The sequence below is a fragment of the Stereum hirsutum genome (assembly GCF_000264905.1).
Source record: "Stereum hirsutum FP-91666 SS1 unplaced genomic scaffold STEHIscaffold_3, whole genome shotgun sequence".
In the NCBI taxonomy this organism is placed as follows: Eukaryota; Fungi; Basidiomycota; class Agaricomycetes; order Russulales; family Stereaceae; genus Stereum; species Stereum hirsutum.
The window spans coordinates 852,681-871,153 of NW_006763133.1; the positions used below are offsets into that span (position 1 = coordinate 852,681).

The window sequence follows — 18,473 nt, forward strand, 5'->3', positions numbered from 1 at the left end:
TGTCAAATAGACAGAACTCCCAAAATTGGCCTCCTTCATCTCGCCAAATCACATCATCAATTCACGTTTTATACACTGATTCCATCGAAACGACACCGAGCAATGTGATTCATTTGTTCGAAATCTCAAAACTTGCAAAGTTACAAAAATACTCCCATATCACCCTGTTTCCCCTATTGGTACCCAGGCTAGTACCCCAAGGGTGCACAGGCATATATGTATTATTATTCTACCATTTTCCCGCAATTTTATTGCCTATCATTCTCTCCTGGTTCACCGTTCAGTCCACCCTGCTCACAGACCCCATAGCCCTATTTTTGCCCATTTACAGCCTGCAGACCACCTACCTGCTCACCCCCTATTCACCCCCTACCCCGCGGGAACCAACCTGGAATGTTTTTGCCTGGAGAGAATCCGAACGCATACGAGTTGCGCCTCCAGGCATATTCAAGCACACAAGTTGTGCCTCCAGGTGATTCCGAGCACATGCGAGTTGTGTCTCCAGGCAATTAGCGTGTCGTACGAACATGCCTGGAGGCACAACTCGTATGTGTTGGATCCTGCCTGGAGGCACAACTCGTCTGTGTTCGAATTTGCCTGAAGGCATAACTCGTCTGCCTCCAGGCAGTGCCGGATGCCTCCAGGCGTCGCCGGACTCGCCGGACGCGCCGGGTACAGGTCACAGTATGACGCTCCTTCACGCGATGAGACCATCTCTCGACGACGTCCAGCTGGCAATGCTTTGGGACTATGTAACACCATGATATCACCGAACCTCGACAGCACGCAACCGTACTCGTCCTCGCAACAGTCGCTCATAGAGATCAACAAAAAGCTGTTTACTGAATGTGCCGGTAAATTTACCGGGCCGATGAAAGCTAGGACGTTCCTCAACACCTTTATGCCAAAGCCGCCCAAAGATTCGGGAATAATGCCAACAGTGTCATGGCACGGTGTTACTGACAAGAAACACGAGAGGGACATGTATCAGCCTTTTGTAAATCTCCTGCTTTTTCTTCCATCTGCTCTGCCTAGTCGCCGCCTCTCACGCCTTTCCCTTCTTATTTCATAGGTTGCTACATGTCGCCAGCTCGATCACAATAGGATGGAATACAAGGACACCCACAGTCGTTCCGATCCCCACACGGTACCCCTGGGTGAAGATCTTCGCCGCGACGGTCTCAAGCCTGACATCACGACTTACGACTCAGAGTGGTGCCCTACCAGTAACACCCCAGACCTCACACTTGCCGACAGTGCCCACGAGTTCAAGCCCAACATCACCTATGACCCGTTCGACGACGGCAGCAAGCACGACTCGCGCGATAAGCGCTTTCCATTCGAAGCGCAGACGGTGGACGGTCGTGCGACGCGTAGCCAGATTTGCTCGTACGCGAGTGCCATCTTCCAGCTCCAGTTTCGCTTCTTCTTCTTCTCCATCCTCGTCATGAGAACCCACGCACGTCTCATCCGCTGGGAGCGTGCCGGTGCCGTCGTCTCCGAGGCTTTCGAAATCAACTCTAGTTCGCTTCTGTCCGAATTCATCTGGCGGTACAGCTTCATGACCCGGGCCCAGCGTGGGTTCGATTGCTCTATCCTGCGATGTTCAGCGACTGAGTCCAAACGCGTTGAGAAGGCTCGCCAAATGATCATCGACGAAGAGGAGAAGAGAAATCCGGAAACAGCGAAGATACGCTCCGCGCGCAAGGCGTATTTCCTCAAAATGCTTCCGAGTACCCCTCCCCATGGCGAGAACACTGCCGCTCGCTATCCTCGTAACTCCCACCCCGCACCGGACGGTGTTTCGTTCTCGGCAGACATGGAAGGCGGCGACAAGGGCAACCACGATGGGGGCGATGAGAAGTCGTCCTATTCCTTCCTCATTCTTACTCCCCTGTATATCTACGATCGGAGCCCCTTTGCCAAAGGGACACGCTCGTTCGTCGTTTGCCATTTGCCGACCAAACAGCTTTTTCACCTCAAGGACACGTATCGCGTCTCCACGCCCACGTACGTTCCCGAGCACGATATACTCGAGGAGCTCCGGAAGAACAAGGTGCTCCGGGTTCCGACCGTGTTCTGCGCCTGGGACGTTGCGCCGTACGGGGAGTGCTACGACACCATATTCGGCACCATGTTCGCCAAGTTCAACACAGGCAATCACAAGTCGGAGGACGACAGGACGGTGTGGGCGGCGAAGAGAGTGTTGAGGCCGTACAGGTTGATTACGCGGGAGATTGCGCGCGAGTCGAAGGCGTTCCAAAGTTGGAGAGAAGAGTCGGTCGTGATGTACGATGTGCTCGGAGGTATGCCTAATTTTTTCGATCGACTGACTGGCTGACGGATGTCAGTCGTGGAGCTGGGAATCCCTGCCGTACGCTGACTGTCTTGTGATATATTATTTGTGCGTTTTTACAGTCTTGCAGTACGCAGAGGAACGGGCAGGCTGGCGTCACCGTGACATCAGCCTCGGCAACATCATGATCTACAAAGAACGTGGATTCCTTATTGACTGGGAGCTCGCTCAGCGCCCGCACCTGATGAACACAGGGAAGCCCAGACTGCCGGACCAGACGGGTACTTGGAGATTCATCTCGGCAGCCAGACAGCTCGACCCACTGAGCGCGCCGCACCTCGCTATGGACGACATGGAGTCCGTGTTCTGGGCCTTCCTCTACCTTGCACTTAGGTATGGCAATCACGATTTGAGCGGCGAACGGATAAAGGAACGACTCCAGGTGATCTTCGAGGAGAGGTCCGTGGCCGATGGTATAATGCGAGGCGGCAACGCCAAAAACAATGTCATGACAGATTCCCAGCCTTGGCCCAACGCGACTATACCCACCCGGTTCACTCCCAACGCTCTCAACAATGTCCTCATATCTATGCGAGATGCGTTTCAACCCCGGTATGTAGATATAGCGGCTAAAGTAACTAACAAGGGTGAGGATGCGAAGAAGGCGCGAGCATACCTAATAAAACAACGCGAAGACGAAATAAAGCGCCTGGACAACCCGAGACACCTACGCGAGTTGATCAAAGGTTGCGCATCGCTCGACTGGTCCAAAGACCACGGTCCCATCGTACACGAACTCCCTCGTTCGCCCGAGGAGGCTACCGGACCCTCCGCCTCGAAGCGCTCATATTCGTCCCGAACGACAACGAACAGCGCGGTCGAGCCGTTCCCGGGCGCAAAACCATCTTTTGTTTCCATAGTTTACGGCAAACTCGACGATGACGACGAAGAGGAGGAGAGGCCAATGAAGAAGCAGAAGAACAAGAAGCGGGCGGTTGACATCTCGATGGATTCGCGCGCGATTGCTTTGAGTTCGGTGGAGCGGATTCGTATTCCGAGTCCGCCTCGGCCTGGGGGTGCTGACTCGGCGGAGATGGACGCGCAGACTCGGGGAGAGGACGACTTGGATGAGGCTGTCGACGAGATGGATGTGGATTTCGGGGATGTGGATGATGGCGCGGGTCAACGTTCGGATGGTGGCGATGACGGTCAACTTGGCGATGTGGAAGGACCTGAAGAGGTGACGGATTCGGACTCGGACGGACTCGGACTTGGTTTGTCTGGGTTGGATGATGCGAGTTTGCCACGGACGAGCGCTGCTCCTTCGAGTCCGTCTTCGGGAGGGAATGACGGCGATGAGGAGGAGGAGGAGGAGGAGGAAGGTCGGGAGGGAACGATTTAGATGAACAGCGGATGCGGAGTGGACTTTGGGTTTGTTTTTGGCGTTCTTTTTGAAGTCTCTTTGTTGTGTTGAACAACTCTACCCTTGCTATGTTTTCTTCGAGTTGTCGCTATCTTGTTCCTTGTACCAGACCAGCTCATGTGACAGAACCGCAGGTCATCCTAGATTTACCTGTAGGCGAATGTGAATACAGTAATCTATAAGCCATTCCCAACGGGAGCTGTAGAGTACTTACCGCATCGTACCGCACCGCACCAGCGCAAGCTGGAGTATGGGCGAACATAAAAGGGCGGCTTCCTAGATGAAAGCGAGTCATTCTATGTCAGTGATACCGAGAATGTGAGGGGCAGTACAATAGGTTGTTTGAAACAAGTTTCATGGTCTCATGGGAAGTGTCGAAATTAATGACCTACCGTGACACTCACAGGATATTGCGTGAATGGTGCGGGGCTCTAATTAGTAGCGTGTACGTATAGCTTTATTGTCGGTGCACACGACATTGACCCCCGACTGCAAGCGAGATGACAATACTGCATGCAGGAAGACGCATGGACATGTCATGGCATTATCGATGTGTTTTCACCGATGTGACAGTACCCAATGGCCTGCACAGAGAAATGAAGAAATGTGCCGGCAGTGGAGAGGTGTTAGAGAGCGAAAGAACGAACATAATGGAGGCATTCATGTAGGGCTCCACAAATGGGCGCAGTCCTGTGTACTGATTATCCTTGTGTACTCCCGAGTGGTGACGGGACGTGAAACAAGCCGTTCAAGGCTCAGAAAGACCAGCGCATCCAAGAAGCAGTCGAAAAGGCACGACGAAAAGGCAACTGACAGGGCCTCGGTATTTGCTCACCAGAACTCACCGACAGCCGTGCGTGATACATCTGTGGTAGTAATGAAACTTTCTGCAACACTGAAACGGAGCAAGGAACTATCAGAGATCGCAAGATAGATCCAGAAATACTCACTCGAGATGAGAATGGAATTCTGTTGCACAATGCACGGACGTGTGTAACGCATGCGATCATCAGCAGGGATGATGCCTCTGCACCCAATATCGACTGCGGAGAAAGTTCCGTTCACGGTGATACTGCGAGGTATGATGCGGGAGAGCGAGAGCAAGCCAAGGAATAGAACTTAGAGGTTAGGAACGATATATGGGGACTGGAGGGCAGTACTTACCGAAAAATCCATGGAGAAACCCATACTTCTGTGGAGATTTGTGCGGACACTGGCACAGATGTTGATGTTCAGAGTCTCCTTCCGGACGTTTGTCCGAAAACACAATGACTTCCGCTCACACGAAATGACCTGAAGAGATAGTCTTATGTCGCACTCAGACACTTTTCGGAGGACGAAGTCCAAGCGCGTCACGGCTGGCGTCAAATTAATTTTGTCCGAGGAGCGCTCGCGGAGGAAAGAGGATGATGGAGGACGCGAAGTCGATGGCTAGGAATAAACCACTGAACTACAAAAATATCAAAGTCCGTCGCAATCGGTAAGAGAGATCGTTGGCTCACTACCGTTCCGCTTCTCCTAGCTACCGTCAACGACGGCTCCTGCCATCGTGCGAACCATCCCGGGGATCATCTTCTATAATGATTCAAAATAAGTGTGCTCGGATCCGGTTCTAAAAAGGAAAGAGACAAGGTGTATCTGGGATATCTTCTTTTCTGCGAAAGGCAATTGCCCGGCGGTATCATTGCCGATGACGCTCGTTCGTCAAAATCGGACACCTTGCCAGTGAGTACTTGTGCACTAGTGGATTTCTGCACGAAATCGAATGTCTGCTCGGTATGTTCGGCCACTAAACGTATCGGACGGGCGACCATAGGACGCGATTTTGTATAAGATTGCACGATTAACTTGTGGCGTTTGCCACAGAAGGAAATGAACATGGCTGACAGAAATTCCCGGTTCGCTTCGGTGTCTCTGACGGTGAACTCGCTGGAGCCATGAGACCGACGCTTCTAAGCGCGGAGATTCGTGCTAGTAAAGTTTTCAGCGCTCCGCGGGATGCGATATAGTAGAAGTGGTAGGATGGGGATGTGACCAGTGGATACACAATGTAGAAAGAAATATCTCAGAGGCACAGAGGTCCGGATGACAAACGCTATTCCTTCCTGTATGTGATGGCGTTTGTTGAGACGCCGAGGGATTGCGAGTCGGTAGATGGACGAGAGCGCGATGGCATCTTCTCTCCCGAGTCTTTGTCACACAGGCTTTGTAACCTATACGGGAGGTACCATCAACGATCAGACCAAAATCAAGATCAGAAAACAGAAAACAAACATAGGACGCACGTACTCACGCATAGATGAGACCCCCGCAGGCACACTGAAAACGACAAGGAGAGTGCTCAATGTAGCCCATCTGCTACAACTTTATTCCTGCCACAAACTACGACCTCATCAAGATGGGCCTCGCACCGGTCAAGTGAGCTCGTATCGTCCATATGTATGCCCTCGAAACAAGATAAAACCTGCGCCATCGTCATCAGTACCTGTCGTGATTATTTGTTAGACAGGCAGTGTAGAAAGAAAGAGAGAAAAACATACGTCCACTGAAACCTAGTTCCTGGGGCCTGTGGCTCCGCCGTCAACGCCACGGTGAACTCAAACGGAAAATCAGTCCGTGAAACGACTGCCACAACTTTCACAGCCTCCAGGAAAAGCAAAAGCGCAGGTTAATGGGTTGGCTTCGTCCACAAGAAGGAAAGACACTGACATGTAGACAAACAAACGCTGAATCACCTCCATTGTCCAGCGCTTCCTCGTTTCATTCGAGAATGGCGGTCCTGTGGCAACGCTATCAACGCCATGATCAACCGTGATTATCACCTAAACACAAAGAAAAGGATGCCTGTTAGTCTACTGGAGATGGCTGAAACATGTGGAGTGACTCGGTTACTGTAATATTGCGCCTTACGTGCCACCAGTGTGTTGTACGATTCTTCAAGGCATAAAACGGATATTGATGCACGAGCAACCGTCAAAGCGCGAGCTGTACTCCGCAGACGCGCATTACGAGGACCAACAGCTGCAGGCGATGCATGAATCGCCGTATACCTGCTATGGATCGGTGATTATCAGTCGGTACCATAGCCAAGATGAAACATGACCGCCAGTGGACAATTAACGACGACTCACGGAACAACAACTGCAGGTAATGCATGTATCACCGTATACCTGCTCCAGCTCGGTGATCATCAGTATCAGTTCAAAGCACCACAGCCAAGATGAAACACCTCCCTCCAGTAAACAATTAACGAGCCCTCCTCCTCCGAGTCCTCGCGGAACAACAAACACAACACAAACGATGATCAGATGAGATGTTGGCTTGGAATGAGATAGCCGCGTCGGTCGGCGTGGTTCATGGTCATGGTCAGAGGACCGTGGAACAAACAATTGGGAAAATACCACGCCGGACAAGGATATGAAGATGATATCGCGGTGCTTTGACGAAGACGAAGACGGACGACCCTAAGCGAGATGAATATGTGATATTGGAACGAACCGCAGGCAAGTGTGCGGAAATTTCATGGACGTGCCGCAGGTCATGGACCGCATACGATGAAAATGACATCGTCAGCGTCGGAGAACAATTACGATTGAACAGGAGAACGACGAATATGAAAGCATACCCAGGGTAGGTGCGTTTATTCAAAATCAAACATCAACGCCGACAGATGAAGATTCAACGCATCCATTCTACATTCCGCACCGCGCAGGGTTCTCAGGCTTATCGACGCCATACACGGGTGTAGAAAAGACCTCAGACTCAGCTGCAGATCGATGAACGTCACCGTATCTGAGTCTGAGTCTCAGCCGACGAGAAAACAATAACAATAAGGCTCGGGAGATCTTGACTCCTAATCCTTGCCTGGAATCTCACTGATAAACAATACAACACACTGAAGCACGAGCGAAAGAAGAAGAAGAGTCGAATTGGCAGTGGGTCGTGGGTCGTGTAGAGATCTGCGACGACTCGGATTGTCAGGGCTTCTGAACAACGAAGCTCGTACGGTGTGTTAGGAGTGGCTAAACTAAGCATGGTGTATCTCAGACTACTGCGGCTCAACGGCCAGGTAGAATTCTTCCGTACGGTGGCTGAACTTAGCTGAAGTATCGCATCGCACAGTGAAACCTCTGCACAAGCGTACGCCAACTCGCCACTGGTCGTCTCGATTCAGAATAGCATGTGCCACCAACGGCTCCACCAACGTCGTTACATCGTCTGCATTGCTGCCTCAGGCTACACTATGGCACACAGAAAAGAGCCGCTAGGTGCCCGATACTCAGACCTCGCCGTTGGTAGGCTCGATTCAGGATAGTATGTGCCATTAGCGAACGCATCAGTGTTCTACCATAACGCATCGGTCCTCTATCACAACGCGTTACATCGTCTGCATTGCTGTCTCCGGCTACACCACAAGAACGAGAGCAGCTAGGTAAGTGAGAGACAGTTACAGTGATACGCAGAATGAGACGTGGCCACTGGGCGATCCGTAACACGTGTGGACTCGCCGAGTAAGAGTACTCCACTACAGCAGAGCCACAGCATGCATCCACTGCACATTTCTGTCGCAGTCGTTATGCAGTTCGCCTGACCGAGTCTGTGTCTGTGTCTGAGTCTACGCGACGGAGATATTCGTCCCGACCCCATCGCTTTTCACTACGTCTTGTAGCTCAGCCAGAAGTCTCCACCCACTCGTCTAAAGTCTCTACATAGCCAATCCTCCTCCCCTCATTGGAAGAAGCCTATAACCTGCAAAGATCTACGTCGGGTCATTTCGGACGCGAAAGAGAGCGTGAGCGTGGGAGGGTGTTATCCCAAGAAGCCCGACGTCAAACATGTACAATCAGGACCCCTGCGTATGCTGACAGAGGTCCCATCCGAAAACCCCCAAAATCGGTCGTTTTCGTCGCACGATTTGGGGGGTGTTTTCGTCCGCATGAGGATGGGACATCGGATTTTTGGCCATTTCCGTACGCACGATCGGATGGAACATCGCTCCGCATAAGGCCTTCCTGGGCCTTCTCAAGCCCTGTTTGTCAAAAATTTTCTCAAAATGTGTTTTTCGCCCGTGTTTTTGGCCGTGTTTACCCCATTTTTTGCGTCCCCAGGAGGCATTTTCGTCCGCATAGCGGGATGGAACATCAGCATCGACGGGCCATTTTCGTCGCACTACGGATCGGACGAAACGCGATTTTTCGCCCAAAATTCGTCGCATCAGGATGGGACCTCCGTCAGCATACGCAGGGGTCCTGTACAATCGTTCGGAAGGAAGAACATAAAATCTGACACGGCGAACTCGACGCCACGGAATGTTTGGGCTCAATTGAGGCCAGACAACAAGACCATCGAAACTACGCAACCTCGAGCGCTCGTCCAATGTCAGAGAAAGACCGTGTCATTGGGCAGAGGCAGTGAGGTCGCCGTCTCGCCGCCTCGCCGTCGTTGTTTATGACTCGTAACTCTAAGCCTCGAGGCGGGACGACTACGAAGGCTACGACGAGCGCGGAGGACGGAGGTCGCGCGCACGTCATGACCCTCGTCTACCTCTCGGTAAGTGAAGGAAATTTGTCAGAAGAAAAGACCTGAAACGCAGAACAACGAGTCAACCCCTGATCGTCCCGAATTAGGAGTAACTTTGGAGAAGATTCGATTGGCTTACTACTGACTTGGAAGCTTGGAAGGCCAGTAAGTATGTAAGGATCCTCAGGCTGAGATCGACGATAAAGTGCGGGCAACGGCGTGTAAGTATGAAGTGTAAGTGTACGCACGATGTGGACAGCGGTAATTGCCCTCCGTCAACGTCAGTCATCATCATTATAAACCCGAGCAACGGCCGATGACCGTGGTGAGAAGGAAAAGAGAGAATAAAACTGCCACGACATGCCAGATTCAGAGATTCGGTGAGCTTGGAGAGACGGCGCTCGTATGTACGTCAGACGGCACGGTCACTATTGCGTGTCACTGCAAAATGAACGGGAGCGTTCCGCCTCAGATTCGGGTGATGGAGATGATGGTAGAACAGTGATGGTCTCTGGCACATATGGTGCGGTGCTTCCAAGGGGAGGGAAGCAAGTTGAAAGAAAGCCTGGCAGTCGATGCGATGGGTTCTGAGCGGATCAGCGGCGGGGGTGTGCAGAGAATGTTGTTCAACTTCCTGGGGCACTGCCACAAGGAGATTGAGAAAACTTCCGGAGCTGGTGCACACACACCCAAAATTAACGTGGAACCGATCTGAGAAGAGCGATGGCCACTGCAGTCATTCCGCCGGTCATCGTGTTACCGCCGTGGCATGAGAATATTCCTGGCACTGCGTATAATGATCCTGGGAGGCCTAGACAGCTACAAGAGAAGAAATTTATGGGGGGGCGTCTCATCCGCTGAATACCGTACCACTCACTGAAGCTAGCCCAAGAGGAGATTGATAAATGTCTGAGACAGACCACGGAGAAGAAGAGCGAGTGCGAGGTGCTTCCAGAACGGGGTGGTTGCCACGTTGCGGGAGTAGCGGAGGCAACGCGCCTTCCGGTTATGGGACGGACGAACAAGAAATGCGCTTCCGGGCCGCGCTCTTCATTGCTCTTGACGACTTTCTGCTCGCTGATCCGCTCCAGCTGCACTCTGCACACTGTCCACAGCGGTCGTCCGAGGCGGCGAACAAGAGCCGGAGGGTGGCCCGGGAGCAGTATAATCCGAATACGGCTTCGATTTTTCGGCTGGATGGGTCTATTGTCTTGCTCGTCTCGGGGGAGTGCTGCGTCCAATCGTGGGCCCTCGTCGGACAATAAGCAGCCCCCGTACGCTCTTGATTTACGTTCTACCGCGTTTTAGCAGCTAGGCGCGTGTGTGATTTTACCTTCTCGGAGCTATGCAGGCTGCTTGGGTCTGTATTGCCGTAGCGGTGTGGCGACTCATCGGCGGGCCCGCGCCTCTGCAGCTGTCCTCCGCCAGATCGCGTCTCAGATCGGCTCTCTTGTGGAGGAAATGGGCTTGCCTGAAGTACAACAAGCTTTGTGCGGACGAGATCTTGTGGAAGCGTCATCGAGTCCGAGATCCATCGCGTCGAGAACTACTGCCTCCTTGTCTCTGCTTTGTTTCGTCTGCCCTGGACGCTTGCCCGTCCTGTGACAGATATCGGAAATACGGTTGACAGGCCCGGCTTGGACCATCCCCAGTCTCTGTTTTGTTCGCTATTTTCCAAACGCGACTTAACCGGAGCCGCACTCTTGGGCGTTTACTGCATCATGGCTCCCCTCCGCACCTATAAAGCGTCCATCCAGATGTACGTTCTTTCCCAACTCGCCCCAACTTCCCACCTCAAGGGACCATCACACATCCCTGATCTTCTTGATCTCTTATTGTCTTGCACACAGCCGGGCATCCTCCTCCCCCTTCCTCCGCACAAAGATCCCACGCTCGGATACCATCCTCCTTCGACTTTGCCCTTCCTCCTCTGCACTCATCGTGATCATGTCCACCGCTAGCTCACCGTCCCTCGTCGCGTCAGAGCTCGACTCTCCCGCACACTCTCGCACCTCCTCTCCCACTCCAACGCTCTCGCCACCCACCTCCTTCATGCTCCCAGATCTCGTCTCGCATTGTAACTTTCCTCTTACCTACCATCCTGCAGGCGACCAGGAAGCTGCCGCATCCCTCGCGTGGATGCTCTCCTTCGTCCCCCACTTTACCCCCAAAAAGGTCGCCGCGATGAACGGCCTCCAAGCCGGTGAGCTCACCGCCTACTGCTACCACGACTGCCCTGCCGAGCGTCTTCGCGTCGTGGACGACTTCATGAACTACCTCTTCCATCTCGACAACATCTCCGATGGCATGATGGCCAAGAACACGACGCAGTTGGCCAACTGGGTCATGAACGCCTTCGAGTGGCCCGACAAGTTCCAGCCGACGGTAAACGCCGATGGAGAGGTTATCGAGGAGGTTGCAGCTGTGAAGCTTGCTCGGGAGTGAGTTCCCCGCCTTTTTTCCGTCTTTCATTTCCACTCTCCTCCCTTCCTCCGTTCTTTCGACATTTATTTCCTTGCGGACGTCGCATTTCTCCTTATCGGGTGGCGTGTCATATGTCTTGAACATTCATGCTGACTCGTGTTCCTGTCTTTTTCCTTCCTGTTCGGCATTCTTTTCTTAGCTACTGGTCACGCTGCATCCAGCAGGCCAAGCCCGGTGTTCAACAACGCTTCAAGTCCTCAATGAACATGTTCTTCCAGGCCGTCGAGCAGCAGGCGAACGACCGTGGCGGTGAGGTCGTCCCTGATCTCGAGTCCTATATCGACATGCGCAGGGACACCTCCGGCTGCAAGCCCGTCTTCGACCTTATCGAGTACGCGCTTGGTTTTGAGTTGCCAGAGGAAGTGGTGGATCACCCGGTCATCAAGGCGCTGAACCAAGGCGCAAACGACTTGGTTACGTGGTCTAATGTACGTATGCGCCACACGCCACACTCTTATTGTCTTTTCGCCTGCCCAGTTTACCCATATCCCCTCGCGACCAGCCACCCCCTCTTCGTTCTTCTCACCTTTCTTTCCATATTCTCTACTTCGTCCGACGCTTCTCTCATGTGAGATCCCATCTGACCCTCTGTTTTCTTTTTTGTCTTTTGTCTTCCAGGACGTGTTCTCCTACAACGTCGAACAAGCACGCGGCGACACCCACAACATGATCTGCATCTTCATGGAGCACGACGGTTGCACCCTCCAAGAATCGATCGACCGCGTCGGCGGACTGTGCAAACAGACCATCGACGCCTTCGTCGAGAACAAAGCCCGCGTTCCTTCCTTCGCCCACCTCGGGCCCCAAGTCGACGGCTGGGTGACGGGCTACGTCCAGGGATTGCAGGACTGGATTGTCGGCTCGTTGCACTGGAGCTTCATGACGAAGAGGTATTTCCAGCAGGCCGGCGCGGAAGTGAAGAAGACGCGGTTCGTGAAGCTGTTGCCGATGGAGGAGGGAAGGCATAAGCACATTCCCCCCATCTATGCGTCGACGCCGGTGGCTGCGACTGCTTAGATTGAGAGGAGACTGGTGGTTTGCGCTGGCGGGCGACAGGTGCTCTATACCTCGCTTCTGTTTTATTTTCTGTTGTTGTTTTCTCTCCTTTTTCGCACCGGCCTGAACAGTGCGGTGGGTTCGGCTGTTCGTCCTTCGTCGTCGTCGTCGTCAGTGGGTTTCCTCCCTGCTTCTTTCTTTCATGTCCATATGTTGCCTCCCTCTCCCCTCTTCGTCTTTTCGGGGCCGGGCGTTCTCCTTGGCTTTCGGTTCGAGTCCTCAACATTTCATCTCTCTCCCGTCTCTGCATCCCTCTTCTCTCTCCTCCGGCTGCTTACTCATGATCCCCTGACGACTTCTCCCCACACATAACATTACAATATTTATCAACTACTTCGTTACCCTCCTCTTTACCTTTTCGTTCTCAACCCTTCACTCTTCAACTACTACTGCTAATGGTGCATGCGACCTCACTTACGGATCGATAACGTATACACAAGCATGCATCGGTTTTTTCCTTATTGCCCTTTTCTTCCCTCTTCTCTCTTCTCTCTTCTCTTGAGCTTTTGAGCTTTTTTTTTACTCATACTACACTATACTGTATCAGTGAAATTCTTTCGTCTTCGTCTTCGACGTTCGATGTTTTCGGTGTACCTCAGAGTCTCCGTTTGTGTGTCTGATTGCCTGATTGTGTGTGTGCTCTGGCTCGATGTTCGCCTTTTCGCCTCTCGGACTGTTGACTGCTCCTTGTCCCTTCAGTTCGTGCATCTGGACTTATGCACGATACGTACATGACTCCCTTATGATGACCCATAGGCTTCAGCATTATTTCGTTCGTTCGATTTTCTATCCACGTTCGTGTTCGTGTTCATCGCATTTCTAGCATCGTCACGATCTCATCTTCGTTCGCGCACATTGCATTGCACATTGTATATAGAGTTTCTTTTCTTTCCCTCTTTCTTTCGCCTTCCGAGTACCGCTATTACTAGTACCCATCCACCCACCCACCTTGCAATGACAGCCACACTGAATGACTGTCATATCCTCTCGTGCGTGCCTCTGATATTGTTCGAATTGTTCGGGATTACTAGCAGGAAAGATTGCGGTATTGGTCGATTTGAATTTACCGATCACGACGAACAAAGAGACTGAGACTGAAACGGGCTTATCGTTCATGGTTCGCCGTTGATACGGACTTTGCACCGGAGGAGTTAGTTCCGTACATCTCTTAACTCCTCCTTCTCCTGGCGAATATTTGCGACATGACGATTTCTGAATCGCCCACTTAGGCTATCTCACGCTTTGCTCTGGAGTCTGTATGTACTTGTCGTCAACTCGGTCGGTCTCTTCGCAACACAACCACGAATTTCACCTGATTCCGCGATACCACTTCGCTAGGTATTAGTAATTACAGCCGCCGACGGCTTCGAAAGGGCTCAACGCTCAGGCCTCAGGAGGGCCTTATTGTTCTCCAACGGACAACGTGCTGGCCGAATATCTGGGAGACAAAAACACGACCACGCTCTGAGATAATAGATTTCCGCTACCATCTCTCACCTTCCGAGTCCCGCCATATGCATCTGGATCTGGATCTAAAAACCGATGGGTGGACGACAATGGGTTAAAGTGGGGATGAAGGTATGTAGCGGTGCTAGCTCACTTACTGTAATCTGTAGTGTAGTGCGGCGAGATTGAGTGCGAGGATGGCGAGATTGAACGTGGAATTCGAGTCGTCAGAGCCACGCCGGTCAGGAAACTTATTGTCTTGACTCTTGTGCTGCCAGCGTCTCCCCGGCATACTTATTCAACTCGAACGCCGAATCGGTGATTAGCTTGAGGTCGAGATACGCAAAGTGGGCCTGCATCGGGATCAAGATTCGATTCGAAGCTTGGGACGTCTGAAGGTTAAGCGAATTGGGTGTGCGTGGGACCATTCTATGGGTGGGTATGTTACCGTGTGTAAGTATATGCGTACGTGGGACTTGGGGTAAGTATATGCGTGCGTGCGTGCGCATCGGCGTGGGTGTGCGACTTGGTCACCCGGTCAATTCGGACAGGATTCAGTTCTACTTATAGGTGAAGGAAGAGGCCTGAGGCCTGAGGGAGCCCGGATAGGTGTATATTTAGGGAGAGCGTCATAGGACTGTGGCAGAGTTGCGGGCCCATTGCTGATCTAGGAAGAGCAAGGGATTAGCTAGAGTATATCGAGACGGTGAGCTTCACGCTTCTAGATGAATGAAAAAGACGGTACGTTAGATAAGACGTGGATATTTATTGCTCGAGACTCAGAAGCTTGAGACATGAGACGGAGTTTATGGGTCCGTGTAGGTATCGACGTCAAAAATTTCGAAATGCGCCTTTCTTCATCGTATCGTGCGAGCGATAAATATTTGTGAGGAAGGAAAACTGGAGGATGAGCACTCGGAGATACGATACCCATCGGCGGTATGAAAACGAAACGTTTCTTGAGATTTACCAATGTCCGAGGTGCGGAGACTTAGGGCAAAAAAGCGTGAGTTGCGAACCTGAACGGTCCGAAGGGTGGAGACGATGATCCCTTTCTTCATAGCAGCTCCGAATGAGAAAATGAAGAGCCTCGAAGCAAGACGTGTACATGGTACTCAAGTCACCGCGACACTTCGCTACTTGATCATGAGAACTTAGGCAAAAAGACAAAAAGAATAGCGAAACACGAGTTTTTCATCTACCTCTGCACACAAACTGAGCGTGCACCAACCCAGAGATACATGACCTATACGTGATTCTCGAAGAGAATGGAGAAGTAGGGAGCCTTCTTCTTCCAACGCATGGCGAGAGACATACTCTGTCCGGCGGATCTGCCAGATGTTCGTAAGCTCTGGCTTTCGGTTAAGTGAGATGAACGTCGACCTGGGATCTCAGATCAAAGTACTGACCGCCGGTGAACTCGGATGAAAAGCTAGAAGACGTTCGAGGGTCAACCCGGAGTTCTGAGAGGAGAGAAGGATGAACGTACTCACGGACGATGCGGGCTCATTCCTGCCATTTTGAACTTTGGGTCTGGCTGAGAACTCGGCGGTTAGTATCCCATATTTCCTCACACATACTTGGAAAGGCCTATTTTTCGATGATCATTGAGCAGTGATGCCACCAGTGGGAAACAATTGAGGGAGGGAGAATGGTGCCCATTCTGATCCATGAGAATCGAAGAGTGTGGAAGGAGCCTCGTTGTTCGAGCAGGCTGAGAAATCAACAGACCGGTAAGAATGGTTAGTTCTCTGTCAGGCAACGATCAAGTGCGATCGGAAGAAACCCACACGATTCAGTGCAGCGGCCAAACGGTGGAGATCCAATAAATTGACAGGGTGTCTGACTCTCAAAATTGATGTCCAAATGAAAGTCTGTACCAAGACGTCCGACGTCGGTGTAATAACAGCCCTGTCCAGTGCGCGGAGTTCAAAGTCAATGACATATCCGCATTCGGAACAAAACGAGAAGGATGAACATGCTCCTACTCATTCGGAATTACCGACGCCAGGTAGACGGGATTTCCTTACCCCGGTCAAGCACTGTTGCGAGCAGCGGCGATGCAGGTTCCACGACATGGGCGCTCCGGGTCGATACGTCGTTGGTGTTGCCCACGAAATGGCATTGTGATCGAACAGACCTACATAATCGAAGATGTTGGAGGTTATTTGAGAGTCGAGGCACTGATGAGGAAGATTGAAAGATGCGAAGTTAGTGAGGACGGCGTTGTTCGGGGAGCCTGTGGTCTCGACTTGCAGTGGGGCCGACGAAGAGACCTGGAAGCGGAGAAGTTCGATGACTTTTGAACGATGAAGATGTCTGTTAGACGGGTTCGAGTTGTTGGTTACGCTGTCGCAGATTATCCTGAAGGGCCAGCATTGACTCGGCAGAGATGATAATAAGCACGAGAGCACATCGTGGGACTGGGCCACAGTGGCCATTGTTCGATGGACCCAAGAGGGAGTTTACGTCGCTCCAAAAGCGGAGCGATCATTCAGCTGAACATGACGTCAGACGACGTCAGGGGCTTTCGCCCACCTCTATAACCCGCTCCCGCCAACCAGCGCAATCCCATTCCCATTTAATTCATCAACTTCAACCATAACCACAACCACCCGCTCGCTCATCCCGACATCGACAGCGACGATGTTGAACGCATTTTCTCTCGCACGCCCCGCCGCCCTTCGCACCGCGGCTCGTCGTTCCCTAGGGCCTACTCTGCGAGCTCCCTATTCCCGTCTCGCACACGCCTCTTCAAAGGGTGGAATAACGCCTCTCATTCCACCTCGTGGAGTCTCTATTCTCCGACTCGCCAACGCTTTCCAACAACAGCAGACAAGGGGAGAAGCGAGCTCAGTCTCTGGAAGACCTGCGTCTCAGACGCCGGAGCAGGCGACACAAAACATAAAGGAGGAAATTGGGAACTCAGCGACTGACCTCGCGAGGACGATCGCTGGTGGGAACTTCACGAGGGACACCGTGCAGCCTGGCGAGGAGACTTTCGTAAGTCACCGCCGTGCTAACGCCGCAATGTGTGGCGCGATAGGGGCTAATTCGTGATTCGTGTGGCGTGCGGTGTTTGTTTTTAGTTGAATGTGACGAGCTCGGTGGCGTCGTCTGTCCCTCAGCCGTATATCGTGTTTGGTTTGCTCGGAGGCGTTCCCTATATCTTCGCGTCTGCCACGACCTGCTACCTCGCCTACCAAGCCGGTCTCGCCACCTCTGGTAAGACTCCCCTCTCCCTCCTCTCCTTCAAGTTCAACCCACTCAACTAACACTCGCCCCTCAAGGCGCCGTAACCAACCTCGACCCTGGCGTCGCCCTCACGATCCTCGACCGTGCCCTCAACATCCAAGTCACTTACGGCGCCGTCATGATCTCCTTCCTCGGCGCCCTCCACTGGGGGATGGAGTTCGCGGGCTTGGGTGGCCACAAGGGTTATGCGCGACTCGCGCTCGGTGCCGCGCCCGTGCTCTATGCATGGCCGACTTTGGCGCTCGATCCGACGACGGCGTTGATCGCGCAATGGGTCGGGTTCACGAGTCTCTGGTGGGCGGATTTGAAGGCTACCGGGGCTGGGTGGAGTGCGTTGTTGCTTTTTGCCACTTTGACCTGAGAATAGATTCGGGAACTGACCGTGAATGACTTGGTTGTGCAGCACCAAAATGGTACTCCCAGTACCGCTTCTACCTCTCCATCCTCGTCGGTAGCTGCATCATCGCCACGCTCGGCTCGACGTCGTTCTACGGCCCCGTTGCCGGCCACGGCTTGCTCACGCACGACTTGGAGCTGATCAGGGCGCAGAGGAAACATGTAGTTCCTGAGGTGGAGGGGAGGATCTCTGGGGATGTGGAGGCGGTGCCGACGGGGGAGGAGGGAGATAATTATGTGCAGATCAGGAAGAGGGCGGCGCAGGATTCTGAGGAAGGAGAGAAGGGTAAGGAGGGTAAGGAGTGAGGCCTAGTGAGGGGTTGGATTTGGTGAACGGACTCTCAAAAGCATGCATCGTCCTGTTGTACGGATAGTCGGGCATTGGGGGAGAAGATGCATTGTATATTTACCCTATTCATACAGTAGTCTCTTGTCACATCTTGTAATCTGTATATCAACATTTTTGTCTTCCTTTCTTCTTCTGTGTTGAACACGTCGTCAAGCGTGTAAAAGTTGTCGCCACCGCCATGGTGTAACATACTCTGAAATCGAACCAGAGGAACCCATTCGAAGAAAGACATCGCAAACAGTGCGGCA

The 18,473-nt window shown here is 52.5% G+C and overlaps 4 protein-coding genes across 4 annotated transcripts; all 4 read left to right on the forward strand.

Moving 5' to 3' along the window:
• Window positions 1-1,288: 1,288 nt before the first annotated feature.
• STEHIDRAFT_37901 (uncharacterized protein) lies at window positions 1,289-1,651 on the forward strand (the record flags this gene model as incomplete). Its single annotated transcript, XM_007300300.1, has 1 exon — window positions 1,289-1,651. A coding segment is annotated over one exon (363 nt), but the record flags the coding sequence as incomplete, so codon positions are not given.
• A 793-nt stretch (window positions 1,652-2,444) lies between these two features.
• On the forward strand, window positions 2,445-2,912 carry STEHIDRAFT_38712 (uncharacterized protein; the record flags this gene model as incomplete). The annotated part of the gene is made up of 1 exon (XM_007300302.1): window positions 2,445-2,912. A coding segment is annotated over one exon (468 nt), but the record flags the coding sequence as incomplete, so codon positions are not given.
• Window positions 2,913-11,243: 8,331 nt separating this feature from the next.
• STEHIDRAFT_45387 (terpenoid synthase) lies at window positions 11,244-12,668 on the forward strand (the record flags this gene model as incomplete). The annotated part of the gene is made up of 3 exons (XM_007300309.1): window positions 11,244-11,680; window positions 11,863-12,151; window positions 12,342-12,668. Coding segments are annotated over 3 exons (1,053 nt in total), but the record flags the coding sequence as incomplete, so codon positions are not given.
• A 4,148-nt stretch (window positions 12,669-16,816) lies between these two features.
• On the forward strand, window positions 16,817-18,335 carry STEHIDRAFT_92087 (uncharacterized protein). Its single transcript, XM_007300759.1, has 4 exons — window positions 16,817-17,228; window positions 17,315-17,450; window positions 17,516-17,809; window positions 17,884-18,335. Exons 1-4 carry the CDS (start codon window positions 16,872-16,874, stop codon window positions 18,180-18,182), a joined length of 1,086 nt encoding a protein of 361 aa, XP_007300821.1. The 5' UTR covers window positions 16,817-16,871; the 3' UTR covers window positions 18,183-18,335.
• The last annotated feature ends 138 nt before the right edge of the window (window positions 18,336-18,473 follow it).